This window comes from Neopsephotus bourkii, unplaced genomic scaffold (genome assembly GCF_033783945.1).
Source record: "Neopsephotus bourkii isolate Nb327-2 ecotype Australia unplaced genomic scaffold, CSIRO-AGI_Nbou_v1 NB_1574, whole genome shotgun sequence".
Lineage (NCBI taxonomy): Eukaryota > Metazoa > Chordata > Aves > Psittaciformes > Psittacidae > Neopsephotus > Neopsephotus bourkii.
This window is the reverse complement of record NW_026902050.1, coordinates 3278566-3298240: the sequence shown is the minus strand read 5'-3', so window position 1 is coordinate 3298240 and position 19675 is coordinate 3278566. Positions and strand designations below refer to the sequence as shown.

General features: G+C 44.6%; 1 protein-coding gene across 1 annotated transcript; it reads right to left on the bottom strand.

Annotated features, from left to right (window-relative positions):
* Nucleotides 1-3415: 3415 nt before the first annotated feature.
* Nucleotides 3416-18496, bottom strand: AADAC (arylacetamide deacetylase). The gene is made up of 5 exons (XM_061371567.1): nt 18234-18496; nt 8000-8222; nt 7686-7755; nt 7182-7353; nt 3416-5137 (listed from the first exon to the last, which is right to left on the bottom strand). The coding sequence occupies exons 1-5, from the start codon at nt 18369-18371 to the stop codon at nt 4529-4531; spliced, it is 1212 nt and encodes a 403-aa protein (XP_061227551.1). The 5' UTR covers nt 18372-18496; the 3' UTR covers nt 3416-4528.
* Nucleotides 18497-19675: the final 1179 nt, after the last annotated feature.

Sequence of the window (19675 nt, the reverse complement as noted above, 5' to 3'; positions counted from 1 at the left end):
CAAAGACATCAACCTCCAAAGACCCTTGCTGCTGGCCTGTGTTTGGCAACTTAGGCAGGTAGGTACGGGAAAGTCAGTGTGGCAGGGCCAGGCATGAGTCTGTCTGCACAGTGTCTCAGGGCAGATGAGCACTCTTCACAGATAATTAATAACTAACTCCACCTCAGCACTTTCTAGTCACCATTAGTGGACTTGTGTCAACTATACCCAACAACTGAGGTTGAAACAAGGGTGTTAAATGCAGCTTTTGGGGTTTGGGCTTCTTTTTTTTCACCTTTGCTGATGATGGGACTACTGGGAGAGCTCAGTCTACAATGGGGACCCACACACCTCTGCCCTGACAACCTCCAGCTCCTGCCCAGCCCAGTACCCTCTGCCTGTGTGGGTAGGTACTGTGGTGATAGGAAGGTCTCACCATCCAGCACATCACTGGGGCCAAGGCCAGGAAGGGAGGGTCCCTGCAGTCCCCCGCAGAGGGCATCTGCTCTGGCATAACAGGGTTCACCAGCACTGGGGACACGAAAGCTGCAGAGCCAGGGAAGGAAGGCAGGTCACGCTCACCTAACCTGAAACATGCTCTCCCTTGAGAAGTGTGTGCCAAGGCACAAATATTTCAAAGAAAAATATTTCAAAAATTTATTGTAATTACTATAGTTAAAATAGTTTTAATGTAATTTCAGTGGTTTTACATTATTTGTTCCAGTTTAACATCCCTATGGATATTGCATAGGTTCATTTTGTTTCTGAGCACAATTTTTTTAAACCTTGATTATTTTGAGGCCAGAGACTCAGCAAAGCTCTCTTAGTCACACAAGCTGGCACCTGTAATTACATCGTCTTCCAGAAAGCTTATCAATAAAGAATACCTGAACAAAAGTGCCTCTCCACAGCAGTTTTTGCTGTTGCCAAAACAACTGGGTGTCCTGTCAACACACCTGGCATCAGACAGGCAATACCAGGCAGCTCTGGGTTCTTGCTGCTACTGCAGGTCTGAGATGTGCTGTCCTCTGCTTGCCTCCATGATGGCAAGGCTGAGCTTTGTCTTTTACTATCAAACGCCAAATTTAACTCCAGTCTCTATTGGGAGACAGAACAAAGCTTTCCCTTGGGTGGCTTTTTCTGTTTTCTGCTCTGGATAAATGAGTTCCTTATTGTGTCTTCAGCCTCTCTTGCAAGAGACGCTGACATGACAGTTTTCACTGTCTCATTTTGTGCCTCACCAAGCATTTCCAACTCAAAAAGTCTATTTAAGGAACCTGATCAAAAGCATATACAGTCTAATCAATCATGAATCCATATTAAGGTGCTGGTGGTTAAAAGACTTTTACTTCTTGTTCCAAGAAGAGTCTGATAAAAACATGCAGGGGGAAGGTGGTAGTGCTGTTAACATTTTTGTTTAGAACAAATTTTTCTACAACCTTACAGGTATAAACTTTTCTACATGTAAGAGAGATCATTTTTAGAGACATCTCTTCACCCTGTTTCTCTCACTGCCAGCATCTTCACTGCTTTATCTCCTCAATACCTGCCTGCTAGGTCAGATTCTCCACCAGTTTAAGTATCTACTCTTAAAATGTGGCTTCACCTCCTCGCCAGGCTCCCTTTTTTCCAACAACTATTCCATCAGCAAGCCTAGCTCCCCGCCAAGCCCTCCCAGCGCCAACCATGGGCACAGGTCCGAAGACACGAAGGAAACGCGAGGACCCAGGTCCGAAGCCCTCTGCAGGCTCTGCCCGGAGCTGCACGCACACTCAGCGCTACGCCTGCGCCAGGGGAGGGCAGGAAAGACCAGCAGCCGTGCTCGGGGTGCGAAGGCAGCAGCTAGCAGTGCCCTCTGACGGACACTCTGATGCCCTCCCAGCGTTCGGTGTTCCCCATGCCCCTGCGGTACCGGTGCCAAAGCTGCAACAGAGGAAACGCCATGGCGGTGGCAGCACGGACAAGGAGGGTGTCCCAGGTTTGCTCCTGCTGGGCTGGCTTCCTGCCAAAGCCTCCTCTGCACAGGGCGTGGTGGATCCCACACAGGCTCCCACCACGCTTTTAGGCTACCTAGACTGCCCGACCTGCTCATGCCCAGCTCTTCAGTCTGCTGCAACAACCACCCTCCTGCTTGTGACACCACTCCTTGTCACCAACCGAGTGATGGGTGAGCCTTCCCCAGCACTTCAGGCCAAGTGCCTTTCCATCAGCGATGTCCCAGACTGCAGGGAAGGAAAACAAAGCCAACAACAGTGACAGCAGTGTAACCCACTGAGATATGCCTGCTTTTATATCCTAGCTTTGTGCATGTACCCCTCTGACAAAGTAACTGTCCTCTCTAAATGTTCTCTTACAGTTTTTCTGCCATTTATATTGAAGAATAAAGCTGCCTGTAAGACTCAGAGAAAGGCTCACTTATAACAACTAATGGCCAACTCGGTTCATTCCACTAGCACTTATAGCATTGAAAATACCCTACACCCTGGGAACATTTCTGCGGACATGACCCTAATACTGTATAGAAGGTCAAAACAAAGGAATTACTGAGGCAAAATCCCAAGCCCCTACTTCATTAGGCATACTAAGATGCTGTTAATTAATTCCAAATGAAGGAGAAATAAAACTCCAGTTGAGGTGTCTGCTGCCAGCAGATGAGAGTCCAGTCCTGTGGGCAAAAGGTGAGAAGGCATCATCAGAAATAACTTCCCAAACGTGATGGGAGCTTGCAGGATCATGGACACATCCCAGGGATGTGCAAACATTGCACTTCTATGCATGGGGTTATACAAGCTGCTTTTTAATCCCACGGTACATTTTATGCTTGGTATGCTGGCAGTGAGGCACTCACTGCTTCAAGGGTGGATTCAGAAGTAGAGAAGCATAACGCTCCTGCCGCAACAGCAGACCCCAGTGCAGCCCTCCCCGCAAGCCAGGCTCAGCTCCCCACCAGTCTCCATCCTGATAGCAACTTTCAGCATCCTTTTGTTGATAGAAGACACCTACTCACTACTTTTGTTTCTTTCAGCAACCACAGTCAAGCATTGCTAAATATTTACATAAACAGTAATAGCAGAAGTAAAACATCTCCCTGTGTTTGGTCCTGGTTGTTTGCAATAGCTGTTGTATGTACTGAAGCCAGTTTATTACTCCTTTGTGATAAACAGGGTAACTGAGTGATTTCAATGCAACATACTTTTTGTCAAAGACAAGTTTAATTTTTATATTCAACATAAAGATTAAGAAGAAAAACATAGCAATTGCTCTGTGCACATTCTAAATAAACAGGCTGCAAGCACACTCAGAAAAAAAAACAGCGTTATGGAAGATTTGGCATCTTTTATGCAAAATTAAAAAGCAAGATGCCAGATGTGCATGTTTGTGGTGTGCTCTGATCAGTTTTAAAAACCAATAACCAACCAACGTGTGCATTCATCACTCAAAATTTAGGGTTTTTATTTAATACAGAAAAGATTTATATAGAGGATACTGTTTGAAGACTGACAACTGAATTGTGTTTCTTTTCTAAGCCTATAAAGCTAAGATAATTCTATTTTTAAAAATTCATATGTAAAACATGATAAACAATTTTAAGGATAATTAGGACACATAATACATAAATTATCAAATAAGTAGAGGGTAAAACACACAGCAGTGCTATAGAAAGACTAAGACCTTCACAGTGTCTCTTTATCTTATAAATATCCAGTGCTGTTTTGTTACACTACTTACTTCCAGTACAGGGATTAAAGAGAGTGATTACCTACCAAGACAGACAGATGCTTGGTTTTTTAAAAAACCCTAAACAAACAAAACCAACCAAAACAAACCACACCACCAACAGAACAACAACAAAAAAACTCCCAAACGTTGGCATTGTTATAGCCATCTCTCTCAATTTTCAAGCAATCACTTCCCTTGAGCAGTGCTGGAGGAAAACAACAGCGCAAACCTAGTGGCTGCTGTGATGGACAGGGTTCCACAAGCTGCCTTGTACTTTGTGAAGTCAGGTCCCTGCACTTCTGCTCACCCCATCACCCAGTGGCAGCAGTGGGGCCTCATTAGTGCATCCCACAGGATCAGAGAGCATGCTGGAGAGGACAGGGAGCAAGTGGCCACCAAGCACCCAGTGTGTGTGCAGTCACCTTGCCCACTTGCACAAGCCAGTGATACGAAGAAACAAGAAGCAGATAACAGGACACCAAGTCCCACACACTATCAGCTTAGGGCTCAAACAAGCACAGGAAGGGTCAGGTACACCAGCACTTCTGGTCTTGGCCGGGAGATAAATACCAGGGAGGTTTATGTAGTTCTGAGCTCAGACAACAGCACTGAAAGAACAATCAGATTAGAATCAGCCTGATTCTCCTGCTGGAGAAGAAATGCTGCAATGCAGATGCTTCAGGGCAACACAATGAAGATAGCAATTGCCCCAGAAGTCACGTAGCTCCTATTCTCCTTAATCATAGAATCATAGAATGGTTAGTTGGAAAGGACCTTAAGATCACACCCACTGGATGTGAGGCAGGCATAGCAGAGCAACATTTTCAGGTCATAGATTCTCATTTAACCACTCAATATATCTGTTAGACAGGCGGTGCCCTACAGCTAATTCACCTGGAAATGAGACAAACATCATCGCCCCATGAAAGGCATCCTTGGCATGGTCATGTGTGACAGGAACGCCTGCTGTCTGGAGGCGCCTGGCATACATGAATCCATCATCCCGTAAGACATCGTGCTGGCAGGTGAGGATGTAGGTGCGGGGCAGCTTCTGTAGCTGGGCATCACTTGCCAGCAGAGGGGATGCCCTTGGATCCAGAAACCCTGGGTACTTCTGGACAAGCTCGGAGCTGCCGTAGGTGGGACTAATGTAGACATGATCTTTCTTCATCTCCTCAGGCAGTAAGTTGCTCCAGTTTACGAACTGAAACAAATGGCTCGATTCAACTGGGACATGACTGTTGGAGGTCATTGCTTCCCTGAGAGAAAAATCTGAAGTGAAATACTCACTCCAGAACCTGATCATAAGTGACTTGGATAAAATGGGCTTGTGTTCATTTTCTTGGTAAGATGGTAAATTCAGATCAAGGGCTTGAAGAGCAGGGTAAATCAAAGCTTGGATTTTGAGTTTAGTTTTGACTTCAGGGTCCTCCAACAGCTATAAAAGATAATAGAAATAAATACAAAAAGTCAGTTAAAAAGCGTTGGTTCTCCCGCACTGACAGAAGATCTTAAAAGCAAGGAATTAACATGCACATTTTACAACAAACAAAAGATTATCAATAAGACTATGGCAGATTAATTTAGAGAAATTCTAAATTCATAGGCATTCACCTACAAGAGTACATTGTATTAAAAATGCTCAAACATAAAATATAATTTAATTTTATTTCTTATTTTGAAGGATAATAATATTCAGGAAATATTTTTTGAAGCATAGAAACTTCTTGATGCATCACAGAATCACAGAATCCCAAGGGTTGGAAGGGACCTCAAGAGATCATCTAGTCCAACCCCCCTGCAAGAGCAGGGTAACCTAGAGTACATCACACAGGAACTTGTCCAGGCGGGCCTTGAATATCTCCAATGTGGGAGACTCCACAACCCCCCTGGGCAACCTGTTCCAGTGCTCTGTCACTCTCACAGTAAAGAAGTTCTTCCTGATGTTAACGTGGAACCTTCTATGCTCCAGTTTACACCCATTGCCCCTTGTCCTATCACTGGATATCACTGAAAAAAGCCTAGCTCCATCATCCTGACACCCACCCGTTACGTATTTGTAAACACTGATGAGGTCACCCCTCAGTCTCCTCTTCTCCAAGCTGAAGAGACCCAGCTCCTTCAGCCTCTCCTCATAAGGGAGGTGTTCCACTCCCTTAATCATCTTTGTGGCTCTGCGCTGGACTCTTTCAATCAGTTCCCTGTCCTTCTTGAACTGAGGGGGCCAGAACTGGACGCAATATTCCAGATGCGGCCTAACCAAGGCAGAATAGAGGGGGAGGAGAACCTCTCTTGACCTACTAACCACACCCTTTCTAATACACCCTAGGATGCCATTGGCCTTTTTGTCCACAAGGGCACATTGCTGGCTCATGGTCATCCTCCTATCCACCAGGACCCCCAGGTCCCTTTCCCCTTCACTACTTTCCAGCAGGTCAACCCCTAACCTGTACTGGTACATGGGGTTGTTCTTCCCCAGATGCAAGACTCTACGCTTGCCCTTGTTGAATTTCATCAAATTTCTCCCCGCCCAACTCTCCGGCCTGTCCAGGTCTCGCTGAATGGCAGCACAGCCTTCTGGCGTGTCAGCCACTCCTCCCAGTTTAGTGTCAAAGCATTGATGCTTTCTGAGGTAGTAACAAATGATTTTTCTATAATTCCAGAAAATTTCTTACAGCTTAAAAATTGCTGCTTTCTAAGACTCCTTTAATCATTTCACACAATTTAGAGCTTATCCATCTGTTTGCTTTTTTAACCCTGAGATGCCAGAGGTGTTAGAACTCAAACAACTACAATTCTGTGCATTTTAGACATGTGAAAAATAAAATGCGATTAATTGAAGAGTGACATTTCTTATATGTCATCCTTTTCCCCTTTTCACTAATAAATTTCTCCCTCATCTTCTGCCTTCAGTGTCCATGGCAATTTCACAACCTTTCCAAGTGAGATTCATTACAATTTCTCAAGAGAGCAACAACATCACACTGAGTATTTAATAAAGCTGAGAGAAGAGTGCAGAAGGCATTGAACTGTCTGTGATCAAGTGACACTGGAACATTTATTTAGAGATATCTTTTTTTCTTTTTCCCTGCTATTGACATCTATATGAGGCAAATTGCTAAAATTCAAACAACATGCCTAAATCACTTGAAATGTACTTAAGGACAGAGTGATATATGCCCTAATTATGGGACAGATGGCATTTTTCAGGGTATAAAGTTTTGGAGGATATCATGGCATCAAAGTACCTTTGATGCCACTAAATGGCTCAAGTAAATCTGCTCACCCTGGAACTTGAAGCCCTCACTGACAGCTCTGGAGGCTGCATGTCATCCTGTGTACATGGACAGCAAGAGCCATTCAGGAAGTGCGCTTGCAGAGGCTTTTGTTAGGCTTTTCTAAGTGTTCATGAATTAACAAACGAAAACATACAGAAAAAACCTCAATATTCTGAGCTGACAAACCAGCTTTGTTTTATTTACCTGCTGTGCCACAGCTGCAGCTAAGTTGCCACCTGCACTGTCTCCTGCAACACCGACCCGATCTGGGTCCACCCCATACTGGGAGAGGACACTGCTCTGGAGGAAGAACTTTGTTACCGAATACACATCTTCAAACTGGATGGGAAAATGGTATTTAGGTGCCAACCTGTAGCTGTTAGAGGTATAGAGAAGTCTGTTATTTCACACTATTAATAATAACAAAGACTTGCTAGCATCTGCCATAGTTGGTGAATGTTTATTTTCTGTGCCCAGAGAAATGGGGAACTACCTATCTCAAATATTTTATTACCCATCCAGCTTCACAAAGTGATATCCAAAATAACCACCAACCACAATTCACCCTCTGCAAATTTGACAGCTTTTGTTTACAAACACTTAAAGCTAGCAAGAAAGGACATGATCAAAAAAAAAGCATTAAAAAATTAATTGAAATAGATTAATTTATTCCAAACCCTCAACCCATCTAGAACAAGAATCTCTTACTTGACTGATACCACAACAGCATTTAACTCGTCTGAAGTTCGCCTTGCCAGACGATCGTAGGGTTTCATGCCTGAGATAAAATGAGTCCCTTAGAATATACTCCATCTCATTTGAGAACAGACACATATACAGCAGCATATTCGTCTTTGCAGAGCTTTCAGGTGACTTTTCAAAATCTCCACCTGTTTTTGACTGGTGAAACACCAGTTCCCTGACCCCCTCTGTGGCAGCTCCCATGAAACAAAAGGCAACACTTAACACAGGCTGCTGAGATCTTACATACAGACCGTTGGTACTGGCAAAGAAGAGCTTACCTGCCTGTCCTAAACACCATCCTCCACCATGGAAGTAAACCACTGCCCTCCTCAGCCCATCAGATGCCTTTCTGGGCAAGTACAGACGGACAGTAATGTTGTTGAACTCTGTGTCTGTCACAGTGACATTTTCATCAGATATGGGCATGACATATTCGGCAGTTGTGATCACTATCAAAACTTCCATGTAGTTCTTCAGACCCAGATACTCAGCAACCTCAGCCTAAAGTCCAAGACAAAGGAAAACAGTAAGTTAAATAGTAACACCCTTAGTTACTCTCACAGATTAAATATCTCAGAGATTAAAGCCATTTGATACTCTCTACAAGTCTGTAAAGTTGCTGTACAAGTTGCTAAGCCAAATGCTGCTGACGGGGGGTCACTGTCCCATGCTGTCATACCATCCAGCCTGAGCAGTTCAGCTCCCCTGTGTCCCATCACTTCCACGTGAAGCTCAGCAGCGGTGGCTGGAAGGCAGCCCAGGTACACCACCCCTTCTCATTGCTAAGACAATGACTGGCAGCACAAGCTTAAAGGATAACAAGGATGCAACAGGGGATGTGGAAGAAAGCAGAATCAGCTGAAACCTCCCAATCACCCAGCACAAGGGTCTGCTCAATGAGTTGGACCTCATCTTTCCAGACCGCAAAGCCAAGTAATAGCTGCTCCCATGATGGACTCTTGAAGCAAAAGCATCCAGTACTTTCAGGATGCCAAGGACACTGGTGGCACAAACACAAGGATATAGCAATTTGACTTCAAGCTGCACAATCATTTTTAGTGATCAGTTCCATCCCAGTAGCCAAAGGGCATCATTTAGGGATGAGTACCCTTTCATTATTAAAAGAATGATGAACTTTGAGATGTTAAAAAGGCAGAAGTTTATTTTTGCCATTTTACTGTGATCCAGCTATTTCATTTCTTTAGCTTACATGTAAAAATTCCATTACTTACACACCTCTGCATTTCTGTATACAGTGAAGAGGTACTCCTACTGAATAGCAAAACAAGAGTCATGTTTATTGCTCATTCCACATCGTCAGCAGATAAGACAAAATACATGTACCACTATACCTTCTGAAGCTGTTACCTGCTCCCATCATCCTTGAGGGGGATTAAGCTTTGTCTGGGTCATGCAGTCCTTCCATTACACTGGTTTAATATTTCATAATAAAAGCAGAGAAAAACTCTGCCATCGATGTTCTGATTCCCAGCATCCCTCTGCCAGGGAGACAGTTCCCTGATGAATGAACAGGCAGGAGGACAGCTCTGGTGTGGCATCACTGCTGTCAACCACGCTGGCTCCATCCTGACTCCAACAAAGGACAATCCCAGTGATTCCCTCACCTGGAGAGACTCTACAGGCCAGGAGCAGCATCCACCAGGAGAGGAAATAGTGAAGACACTAACCAGGATCTCTGTGTGCCTGACGGGTGCTTTAGTCTGGAGGTCTTACATACCCATGGGGTTAGCTTCTTACAAATACTCATTTTTGCAGAAATGTTGAGCAGTTGCAGAGCAGCGCTAGAGCCCCAGCCCTCTGCAGCCCTCAAGGGAAGGGAGCAGAGGGTCCTTGAGTGTCCTGGGCATCGTCAGCACTCCAGGCAGAGCTATGCAAAGGACACTGAAAACTTTCCCAATGGACTGCACAGAAATACCCCAACAGAAGAAAAGCAATGTGGTTCAGGGAGTTCAGAACCCAGGAGTTGCCAGGTTTTAATGCTGTTAAAGCAGTTTCCATTGAAATTCACATTTTAAAAATTTATTATGAAATTCTATGGTTCTAAATGAAATTACAGTTATTCTAAAATGCTAAATAAAATTAAAAGAGAACAAAAAAAATCCCTAGCAAGTAAACCTACTGCTGAAATGCAAGTTCCAAAGAGTAATATTTATCAGCTTTAGCTCTCTGGCATCATGCCAATTTAGACAGATTAAAGAATTTCAGAATCTCTTTCCGTCAATGGCTATTTTAAATCATGAACATAAAACTTCTTAAAATATGTGTGGCTTCCTTTACACTGATTTTTTGGTACACAAGAACAAACCCAGGTGAAAACATTTCCAACTGCATTTGCTACAGACTGTGCAAGAAATGCAGATCCAAATGACTCCCTCCAAAATCAGCAGCTCCCCAAAGGAGGCATCATATTTCCTCACAGCTGCCTTCAGGGAACTGTGACAAATAAACATGTGACCAGTGGTTGCTTATACATACATATCTCTGCCTATGCCCCCTCCTTTTTACCTCTTACATTGGATTAAACTGCGTTTAAACAAACTTAGTTCTCACATTGCTTTTAAGATGTTTGAAATATATTTTAAAACCCTCAAACATCTGTAATAGACAACAAAAAGACAAAAAGACATTTCACAATGACTGGAAGAAACATAAAGTAATTATTTACTATCCTGGGAAAGATGGTGTGAATACCTATTTAAACAAATATTAGCCACTATAGAGATTGACTGTGGGTAGAGCATGATCTCAGCCACTTGAAATGCCAGCAACATAAGGAACTCCTACCATGTGCACCCTCCTTAAAGTACAGGACCTTGCACTTAACATTGCTGAACTTCATGAGGTTCGCTTTGCCCCACCTCTAAAGCATGTTGAGGTCCCTCTGGATGGCATTCCGTCCCTCCAGCGTATCAACCGAACCACACAGCTTGGTGTCATCGGCAAACTTGCTGAGGGCGCAGTCAATCCCACTGTCCATGTCAGTGGCAAAGACGTTGAACAAGACCGGTCCCAACAGTGATCCCTGAGGGACACCACTCGTTACTGGTCTCCAGCTGAACCTTGAGCCATTGACCACAACTCTCTGCGTGCTGCCATCCAGCCAATTGTCCACCAAGTGGTTCGTCCATCAGATTGATGCCTCTTCAGTTTAGAGACTAGGATGTCAAACAGTGTTGAATGCTTTGCACAAGTTGAGGTAGATGACATCACCTGCTTTGCCCCTATCCATCAGTTCTGTAGCCCTATCATAGAAGGCCACCAGATTGATCAGGCATGATTTGCTTTTGGTGAAGCCATGTTGGCTGTCACCAGCCACCTCGTTGTTTTTCATGTGCCCTCCTATGGTTTCCAGGAGAATCTGCTCCTTGATCATGCCTGGCACAGAGGTGAGACTGACTGGTCTGTAGTTTCTGTGAGTGTGGTGAGGCACTGGAACAGGTTGCCCAAAGAAGTGTTGAATGCTCCATCCCTGGCAGTGTTCAAGGCCAGGCTGGACAGAGTCTTGGGCGACATGGTCTAGTGTGAGGAGTCCCTGCTCATGGCAAGGGGGCTGGAACTAGGTGATCTTAAGGTCCTTTTCAACCCTAACTGTTCTATGATTCTATGATTCCTGGGTATACCATTTTCCCCTTCTTGAAAACGAGTGTTATAGATACCTTTTCCAATTGTTGGGAACTTCACCTGACTGCCATATTTTTCAAATATGATGGACAGTGGCTTAGAAACTTCATTCGCCAGCTTCCTCAGGACCCACAGATGGATTTCATCAGGTCCCATGGACTTGTGCACATCAAGTTCTTAAGATGATCTTAAACCTGATCCTCTCCTACAGTGGGTCTAAGGTCTTCATTCTCTCAGTCCCTGCGTCTGCCTTCCAAGACTTGAGTGGCATGGTCAGAGCACTTGCTAGGGAACACTGAGTCAAAGAAGCCATTGAGAAACTCAGCCTTCTCCACATTCAGGGTAGCCACTTCTCTTTTTTCTCCCCAGAGAGGCCCCACATTATTCCTAGTCTGTCTTTTGTTAGCAACATACCTACAGGAGCCCTTCCTATTATTCTTGACATCCCTGGGCAGATTCAATTCTGAGCTTTAGCTTTCTTGACCTGGTCCCTAGCTTCCCAGGCAACATCTCTGTATTCTTCCCAGGCTGCCTGTCCTCACTTCCACTTTCTATAAGCTTCTTTTTTTCTTCTGAACTTTCTCAGCAGCTCCTTATTCATCCCTGAAGGCCTCCTGGACTTCTTGCCCCATTTCTTTCTTGTCAGATGCAATGCTCCTGAGCTTGTAGCAGGTGATCCTTGAATATCAACCATCAGTCTTGGGCCCCCTGCCCTCTAGGGCTATACTCCGTGGAACCTTACTAAGCAGGTTCCTGAAGAGGCCGAAGTCTGTTCTCCTGAAGTCCAAGTCCAGCTTGCTGTGTGCCCTTCTCACTGCTATGAGTATTGTGAAATCCACCATCTCATGATCACTACAACCAGGCTGCCCTGGAGCATCACATTACCCACCAGCTCCTCCCTGTCAATGAGCACAAGGTCAAGCATGGCACCTCTCCTTGTGAGCTCCCCTATTACTTGCAAGAGGAGGTTGTCTTCCACAAAATCAAGGAACCTCTGGGATTGCTTGTGCCAGGCCAGATATCAGGGTGGTCCCCCATGAGGACAAGGGGCTGTGAGCATGAGGCTACTCCTACCTGTCTTAGAGGGCTTCACCCTCACAGTAGTCCTGATCGAGTGGCCCGTAGCAGACCCTCCCAGTAATGCCCCCCATCGCAGTGTTCCCTCTGGCCTTAACCCACAAGCTCTCAGTTGGCTCATCACTAGTCCCCATGCAGAATTCCATACTCTCCAGCCTATCATTGACACAAAGAGCTACACCCCATCCCCGTCTGCATGGCCAGTCTTTCCTAACAGCCTAGTTGGTTTGGGGTTTAGTTGAAAGGAAGGTATGAAGAATACAACTTCAGATGGGTCGAAAGTCATTTGCTACCTGACTTGCTGAAAGAGAGTTAAGAACTTAAATTTCTAGTTTGTTTGCAGCAAAATTGGAAGAAATTTCACACTAACTTGCACATATACTTTCAGTTTAATGTACACAGCCCTTGCACATATTCTAGTTAAACACTCAAAAAATTAAGAGCTGACAGTGATAACACAAGAGCACTTGTCTAATTTCAGGCCACTGTACAATTCTTTGAACAGGCATAAACAACACTAAGTGCGCTGGTACAACTTTGGTCAGAAGATCACCAATTAACAACAGGCCTAAGTCTCCACAGCTTGGTCTCTAGGTTGGAGCCCTGCAGCCGGAGGGACAGCACTGGCATTGTGCCACAGAGAACTACCAATTGTCACCAGTGGCTTTGCTGCCAGTATTGGCACCGTGGCCTCTTCACAACAGCCCCCAGCAGCAGGGGACATAACCTAGCTTTCCTCACGAGGCTCCTAACTGCTATATCACACGGCAAGAGAAATGATGAAATAATAAAAACAAGCTCTTACATGTTATCTGAAGGTGAAAACAGAGGAAACTCAAAGCAGGTTTGAGTTTAATAAGAAATGAAATAGCCCAGCCTAGTACAGATCCCGTAGGAAGTTTAGCTTCCTATAAGAGATGCTTTATTCTTTCCAATAAGAACGTAAACCAAATACAGAAAACCCTACACTTTAAATGATAACCTCATAAAAGGTATAACATCTGGCATTCAAGGTTCAATGTTGTAAATCTTATAATCTAACACTGCTTGCTTTACATTTTTGTAATTTTCTTTTTTTATGTTTAAATCAACTATTCAATTGCCTTCTATATATAATCTACTTTTTCAGAAGCTAGAAGGAAAGGGAATGCAGCTAAGATCTTCCTGACAATATTTGATAGTGATTGCCACCACATTTAAGAGTCACCTCTCTGCAGGCTTGGACCAAGCGATGCCAGGAGCTCTGCCAAGCTCTGTGGTTTGGAATCAGGATGAAGGCAAATGGGCAGCAACTGGCACACTGCACATAAGGGAAATATGGGATCTTGTCATAAGCTCAATGAAGACAAACACATGCACAAGCCAAAACTGCATAGTTTTATACACAGTGATTACACAGTTTACATAAATATTTCTCAGCTGTTGTATTTTCCCTGAGGATTAGCACCTTGGAAGAATAAACATACAGGTCAAAGTGAGTCCTGCTATAATTCCAGTGAGCTTGTTGATACTCCCCCGCATCAGGAGTAATTTCCTCTGCTTGAAGACAGAGGCTTCACAGTACTTGCAGAGTTTAAATTTTACATTGAGGAAAAACACTGGCCTGTGGTTTCAAGGCCATTATCATATAAAACCAAAAGGAAATCATACCCTCATCTGAAAGTCTCATTGTTCCTCATCTGAGAGGTGAGAGGAAAAAGGCAACCATTTGGGGGTTTTTGTGTTCCTTGTGCTTTGGAAAGCATTTTCCACAATCCCTTTCTCCATCTTTCATGAGGGGAGCATGGCAGAAAGGACAAAAACCCCAAAACTTAACTTGTGAGGAAAGGACTCCCAGCTGTGCTTTGGCAGGCAAAAAGCCTGGCACCGCATTTAGGAGCTTATTTATCTGAAAGGGTGGTAGTTCAGATGGAGATGCCCCTACAGGTGAAGCTTTCCATTAGCCAAACACGAACACAGGCAGCTTGTGAGCAGCGCTGTGAAGGGCTCAAATCCAGATTTCATGGCTCCCAAGGAGCCAAGCCACAGACAGAGGAAATTTTGGGAAGATTTCACAAGAGCTGCAACCAGGGAAACACTCAGCTAGGAATCATAGAATCATAGCATAGTTAGGGTTGGAAAGGACCATGAAGTTCCAAGCACCCTGCCATGGGCAGGGACACCTCACGCTAAACCATGCCACCCAAGGCTCTGTCCAACCTGGCCTTGAACACCACCAGGGATGGAGCATTCACAACCTCCCTGGGCAACCCATTCCAGTGCCTCACCCACTCTAACAGGAAAGAATTTCTTCCTTATATCCAATCTAAACTTCCCCTGTTTAAGTTTTAACCCATTACCCCTTGTCCTATCACTACAGTCCCTAATGAAGAGACCCTCCCCAGCATCCCTATAGGCCCCCTTCAGATACTGGAAGGATGCTATGAGGTCTCCATGCAGCCTTCTCTTCTCCAGCTGAACAGCCCCAACTTTCTCAGCCTGTCTTCATATGGGAGGTGCTCCAGTCCCCTGATCATCCTCATGGCCCTCCTCTGGACTTGTTCCAACAGATCCATGTCCTTTTTATGTTGAGGACACCAGAACTGCACACAATACTCCAGGTGAGGTCTCATGAGAGCAGAATAAAGCAGCAGGATCACCTCCTTCGACCTGCTGGTGACGCTCCTTTTGATGCAGCCCAGGATACGGTTGGCTTTCTGGGCTGCAAGCGCACACTGAAGTCAGCTCATGTTCATTTTTTCATTGACCAACACCCCCAAGTCCTTCTCTGCAGGGCTGCTCTGAATCTCTTCTCTGCCCAGCCTGTAGCTGTGCCTGGGACTGCACCAACCCAGGAGTAGGACCTTGCACTTGGCATGGTTAAACTTCATGAGGTTGGCATCAGCCCACCTCACAAGTGTGTCAAGGTCCCTCTGGATGGCATTCCTTCCCTCCAGCATATCAACCAAACCACACAGCTTGGTGTCATCGGCAAACTTTCTGAGGGCGCACTCAATCCCACTGTCCATGGCACCAACAAAGATGTTGAACAAGACCGGTCCCAACACAAGATCCCTGAGGGACACCACTCGTTACTGTTTTCCAACAGGAAGAAATATGTTGTATTGCATTTTATACTTTCTTCATGTATTTTCTCTTAGACTTCGTACATGTGGTACTTCCAGAAAATACATGAATGACTTTGTGTTTAAGCACCACAAAAGCTGTCCGATTTATTCTTAAAGGCTATTCCCCAGCTACACATCACATAGACGCGAGACATTATAATGAACACGATAATAGAGATGTTCCCAGCCTCCCTTCTGCAGTGGGATGGATACAAACAGACTCGCCAGCACTCTGCAGGCTGGGCACACCAGTGGAATCAAGCATAGCTGCAACCCTCCACATGGTAACCCAGAGCAGGATCAAGCCACCAGCTTCCAACCAGCCTCTGGAGTCCCTCAGCACTCATGGCCATGCCTGGCAGAGACCTGGAGAACAGCCTGGAACTGGCACAGGTTTTATTCAGGTCAACTCATATATTCCTCCAGGCAAAGAAACCTGAAACTGGAGAAAATCTTGCACAATGTGGCTCAGAAGCTGGAGAGCTCCCCAGGACCTATTAAAGCAAAGACAACAGGGCATAGATTTGCCATTTCATGGCTTTCTCAGCATCTTCTTGGGAACTTGGAGACCAGCCTCTTGCTGAGCTGTGTTTGGGGGTGGCAGCATTATTTCTCTTTTTTTCAAATCAACATCAGGGAGTCAGAAAGACTAAAACAGACCCCCTTCCAAAAAATTAGACCTACTATTAAGTGATTATAAATTGTTGCCTATAATCCGATGATTTCAGAATGTACTTAGGGTGCTTTAGAGTTGCCTGAAATCTAATTTGCACTCGTGCAACTCCAGGGAGGCCATTTTCATCAGAGCCCCTTAGGATTACAGTTTTGCATGTGGTTGGAGCACAGTTAAAAAACACGCTTGCCCTGCAACACCACTGCTGAAAATGAACTTAGGCTTAACAGGCAGCCAGCACAGCAGCCATGAAAGACACCAGCTCCACTTTGAAATGAAAACACATAGTCTTCCAACACTGAAAGAAAATGCTTCTGTTTGCTGAGCGCTGCTGTGCTGCAGGTCAGACTGAGTGAGCAGGCACAAGGGACATGAGTTATCTGTGCACATACCCTCCTTGCAGACTACCTCTGAAAGGAGACTGAAGATGGGAAGAAGCAAGATCTTCTTCAAGAGTGCAGACTAGTTTCTTTCTTACCACTTTTTCATCTCCCACCACTCAGACCTCAAAACACAAGATCAAAGCAAACAAGAAAGCAGCAGAGAGTCCATGAGTAAACACATACAAAAATCATCTCCCCCTCCCCAAACCCACTGCTCCCTTCTGCTGGTTATGAAGACCTGAGAAAAGGCCTCCACTGCAAACAAAGGCTGTCTGACACAGGGATGGCTTTGTAGATCAACACCGGATTTTAGTCACTGTCCAGAAGTGTGATGTTCAGCATATTCTGCATCCACCAGAAAAATCATGGACTTCTCAAAAAACCCCATATTTTAACTGAAACAACAGAAAAGGCAAAATCCCAAATTCTTGCACTGTAGAGCAAACAGCCTGTGTGCCTCTGCCTGCAGCAGTCAAGTGTTCCAGCAGCATGCCTGAAGCAAAACTAGAAACTTCTCCCCTGGCTCCTTAGAACTTCCTATCAATACATTTCATGGTGGAGAATGAAGCAGTCTCAAAAGGTTTGCAGTCACCCAGAAAGATGTCTGCAAGACTCGCTCCTTCTCCTCCCCACAAACCTTCATCTTTGACCTTTATTTTCAGACCTTGGTTACACTGCTGCAGCCACCACGGTGCACTATGTACAGGCTAGACTCAAAACATCTCTCAGTTTGATGTACTTGAGGTGGGAACTACAGCAGTGTTAGTTGTGCATGGCATGCAGCCTTACAAATTGCTTATAAATGCTTGAAATGGCTGTAACGTGACTGCAAATGAAGCAGAAGCTAGGGATGTAGCATATATAAAAATAGCACCAAAAGACATAAAGATCCTGTTGCTGGTAAATATTGCCATTTAACTACAAATAGGGTAAAATAGCACTGCTTTTCCAGAATGTGATGTATGGCTCTATGCTGCTTACAGCTAGATATCATTGTTGGTAAGCAAGATCACAGTGGTATTAATATATATATAGAATATATATAAGATATATATATTAAGATATATTTTTATATACATATATAATATATATATAAGATCTGTATCTCAATTTTTACACGCTGTAGTACTAACACCACTATAACTAACTTTGTGTAGTCTTTAGGGTCATTTTGTCAATGGATTTCTATGAAACCACAAAAATCAGTAGTATTTAAGTGCTCTAGTTTTCACTTCTGACATGCAGTACAATATTTCTGCGAAAACTCAATGTACAGGCTCTGAGGAACAGGAAAATTCAAGGACCAGTGCTACAGCTGCAGAGGTTCATAAAGCAAAATAGACTTGTTTGCATTTATCTATCTGTAATCACATTACGTATCACATTTCCAGTTACTCTGAATATCCTTCTCTTTTTTTTTTTTGACATTGCACAGTAAATCTTTTCTAAGTTTCTTTATAGTCATACCTACAGTAAGTTTAATGCTTAGTACTACTGTACTTTACTGAGTGTATTACCATACATATATATAGATATGTATGATACATACTACCATATCTCTATTAGTCAGAGGCACCAGGAATGCCCTCTGCTCTGTAGATCTCTCCCCCTAGCTCAGCATCAAGCTCACCAGGCGTTCGATAGTCCTGAGGGTAGCCGAGACGAACATTATTTTCCAGGGCTCCTCAAAGTCCGCTGGCATGGGACTGTAGAAATAGTAAGCAAGGATGACAGAGGCGAGGAAGAGGCACAGCAGCTTGGATCCCATGTCTACAGGCACAGCTCCTCCCAGACTGACTAAGAGCTCTCACTGACTCTTAAGAGCTACAAGCCAGCACACACGCATAGGGCAAAGTTAATCCCATTCTTTGTTTGGGTCGCAGCCAGGAGGTGATTTCTCGTTGGATCACCCAGGGCAAAGGTTATTCTACCATGCAGCTCCAGAGAAAACATGTATTTTCTAGCAAGGCATTCAGCAACTTGGAGCTGCCCCGGCACTGAACCCCAGATTAAATGTCGGGGATTCTCCACCCCCTTTACCCCATTTCATGCATTTGGTACCAACAGCCAGCAGGAAGTCTCAGGAGGAAAGCAGAAGTTGAAAAAATAAGGAACATGGCCAGAAAACCAGGGGCTGCAAGAATGTGATATTCAACTGCAAAAAGATATATTGAATATTCAGGAGCTGTTAGCTGCCACTTCTTACTGCAGCTGCACAAACACAGTACCCAACAGGACCAGACCACAGCAGCATGTAACCCAGTCTTATTCCTTAGGCAGTAACAGGCACCCCCTGCTTTGGCAGAGCACGCCCTTTATCTACTAACACACCGATCCAGTTGTGCAATAATAGGTTTGGCAGGAAAAATAAAAGCAGGGCAGGGCTTGTGTGAAATGTGAAAAATCAGATTTAATTGCCATTATTCTCAGGATTAAGATTTCTATACATCGCCCATTTCTGCATAGGGTGGACTCCCAAATGGATAAGAATAATTCCACTAGGGACACACTACAAGCACAGGCATACACAGAGAGTGAAGGGTAAAAAGAAGAGCTGCAGCACCAGGAACCCTGCTTTGGAAATGAACTAAAAAAGTAAAAAGGTCAATTAAAATCTGTCTTATTTCTTTTGTACCAACTGCAAAGAAGCACCGCCGCCTCCTGTGCTCTCACACTGAGCAGCCCTAGGGGATGAAGCAGAAGGACCAGAGAGCATGAAGCATCACAGAAGACAAAGATGAACTGTGTGTCACCTGCCCAAATGCAGAGAGGGAGTCAGCCTTAGTCAGTCTTTAAAATGTTTTCTTTATTGGAGTTCTGAGGACCTCCAAAACACCAAAGTGTTTTAAAAATCCTGCTCAGCCCTGGCTGGGCCACCCTGCTCTCTCTCATCACTCCTTCTGTGGCACAACAGTCATAGTCCAATGTTCTTGACACCACTCCAACAAAAACAAGAGAAAACACACCTGTGTGGTCACTTTGTCCATCCCAGAGGCCAGTGCAAGCTGCTGGGGACAGGGGAAGAACCCAGGGAGACAAGGGTGCCATAGCTTCATGCCCTGGGTCCAAGCA

Coding starts and splice junctions, on each gene's coding strand:
- AADAC (XM_061371567.1), bottom strand. CDS start 18,371: ATGGGATCCAAGCTGCTGTGCCTCTTCCTCGCCTCTGTCATCCTTGCT. Junction 8,223..18,233: donor TCAGGACTATCGAACGCCTG/GTGAGCTTGATG, acceptor CTTGGACTTTAG/GCTGAGGTTGCTGAGTATCT. Junction 5,138..7,181: donor CTGCAGCTGTGGCACAGCAG/GTAAATAAAACA, acceptor TATCTTTTATAG/CTGTTGGAGGACCCTGAAGT.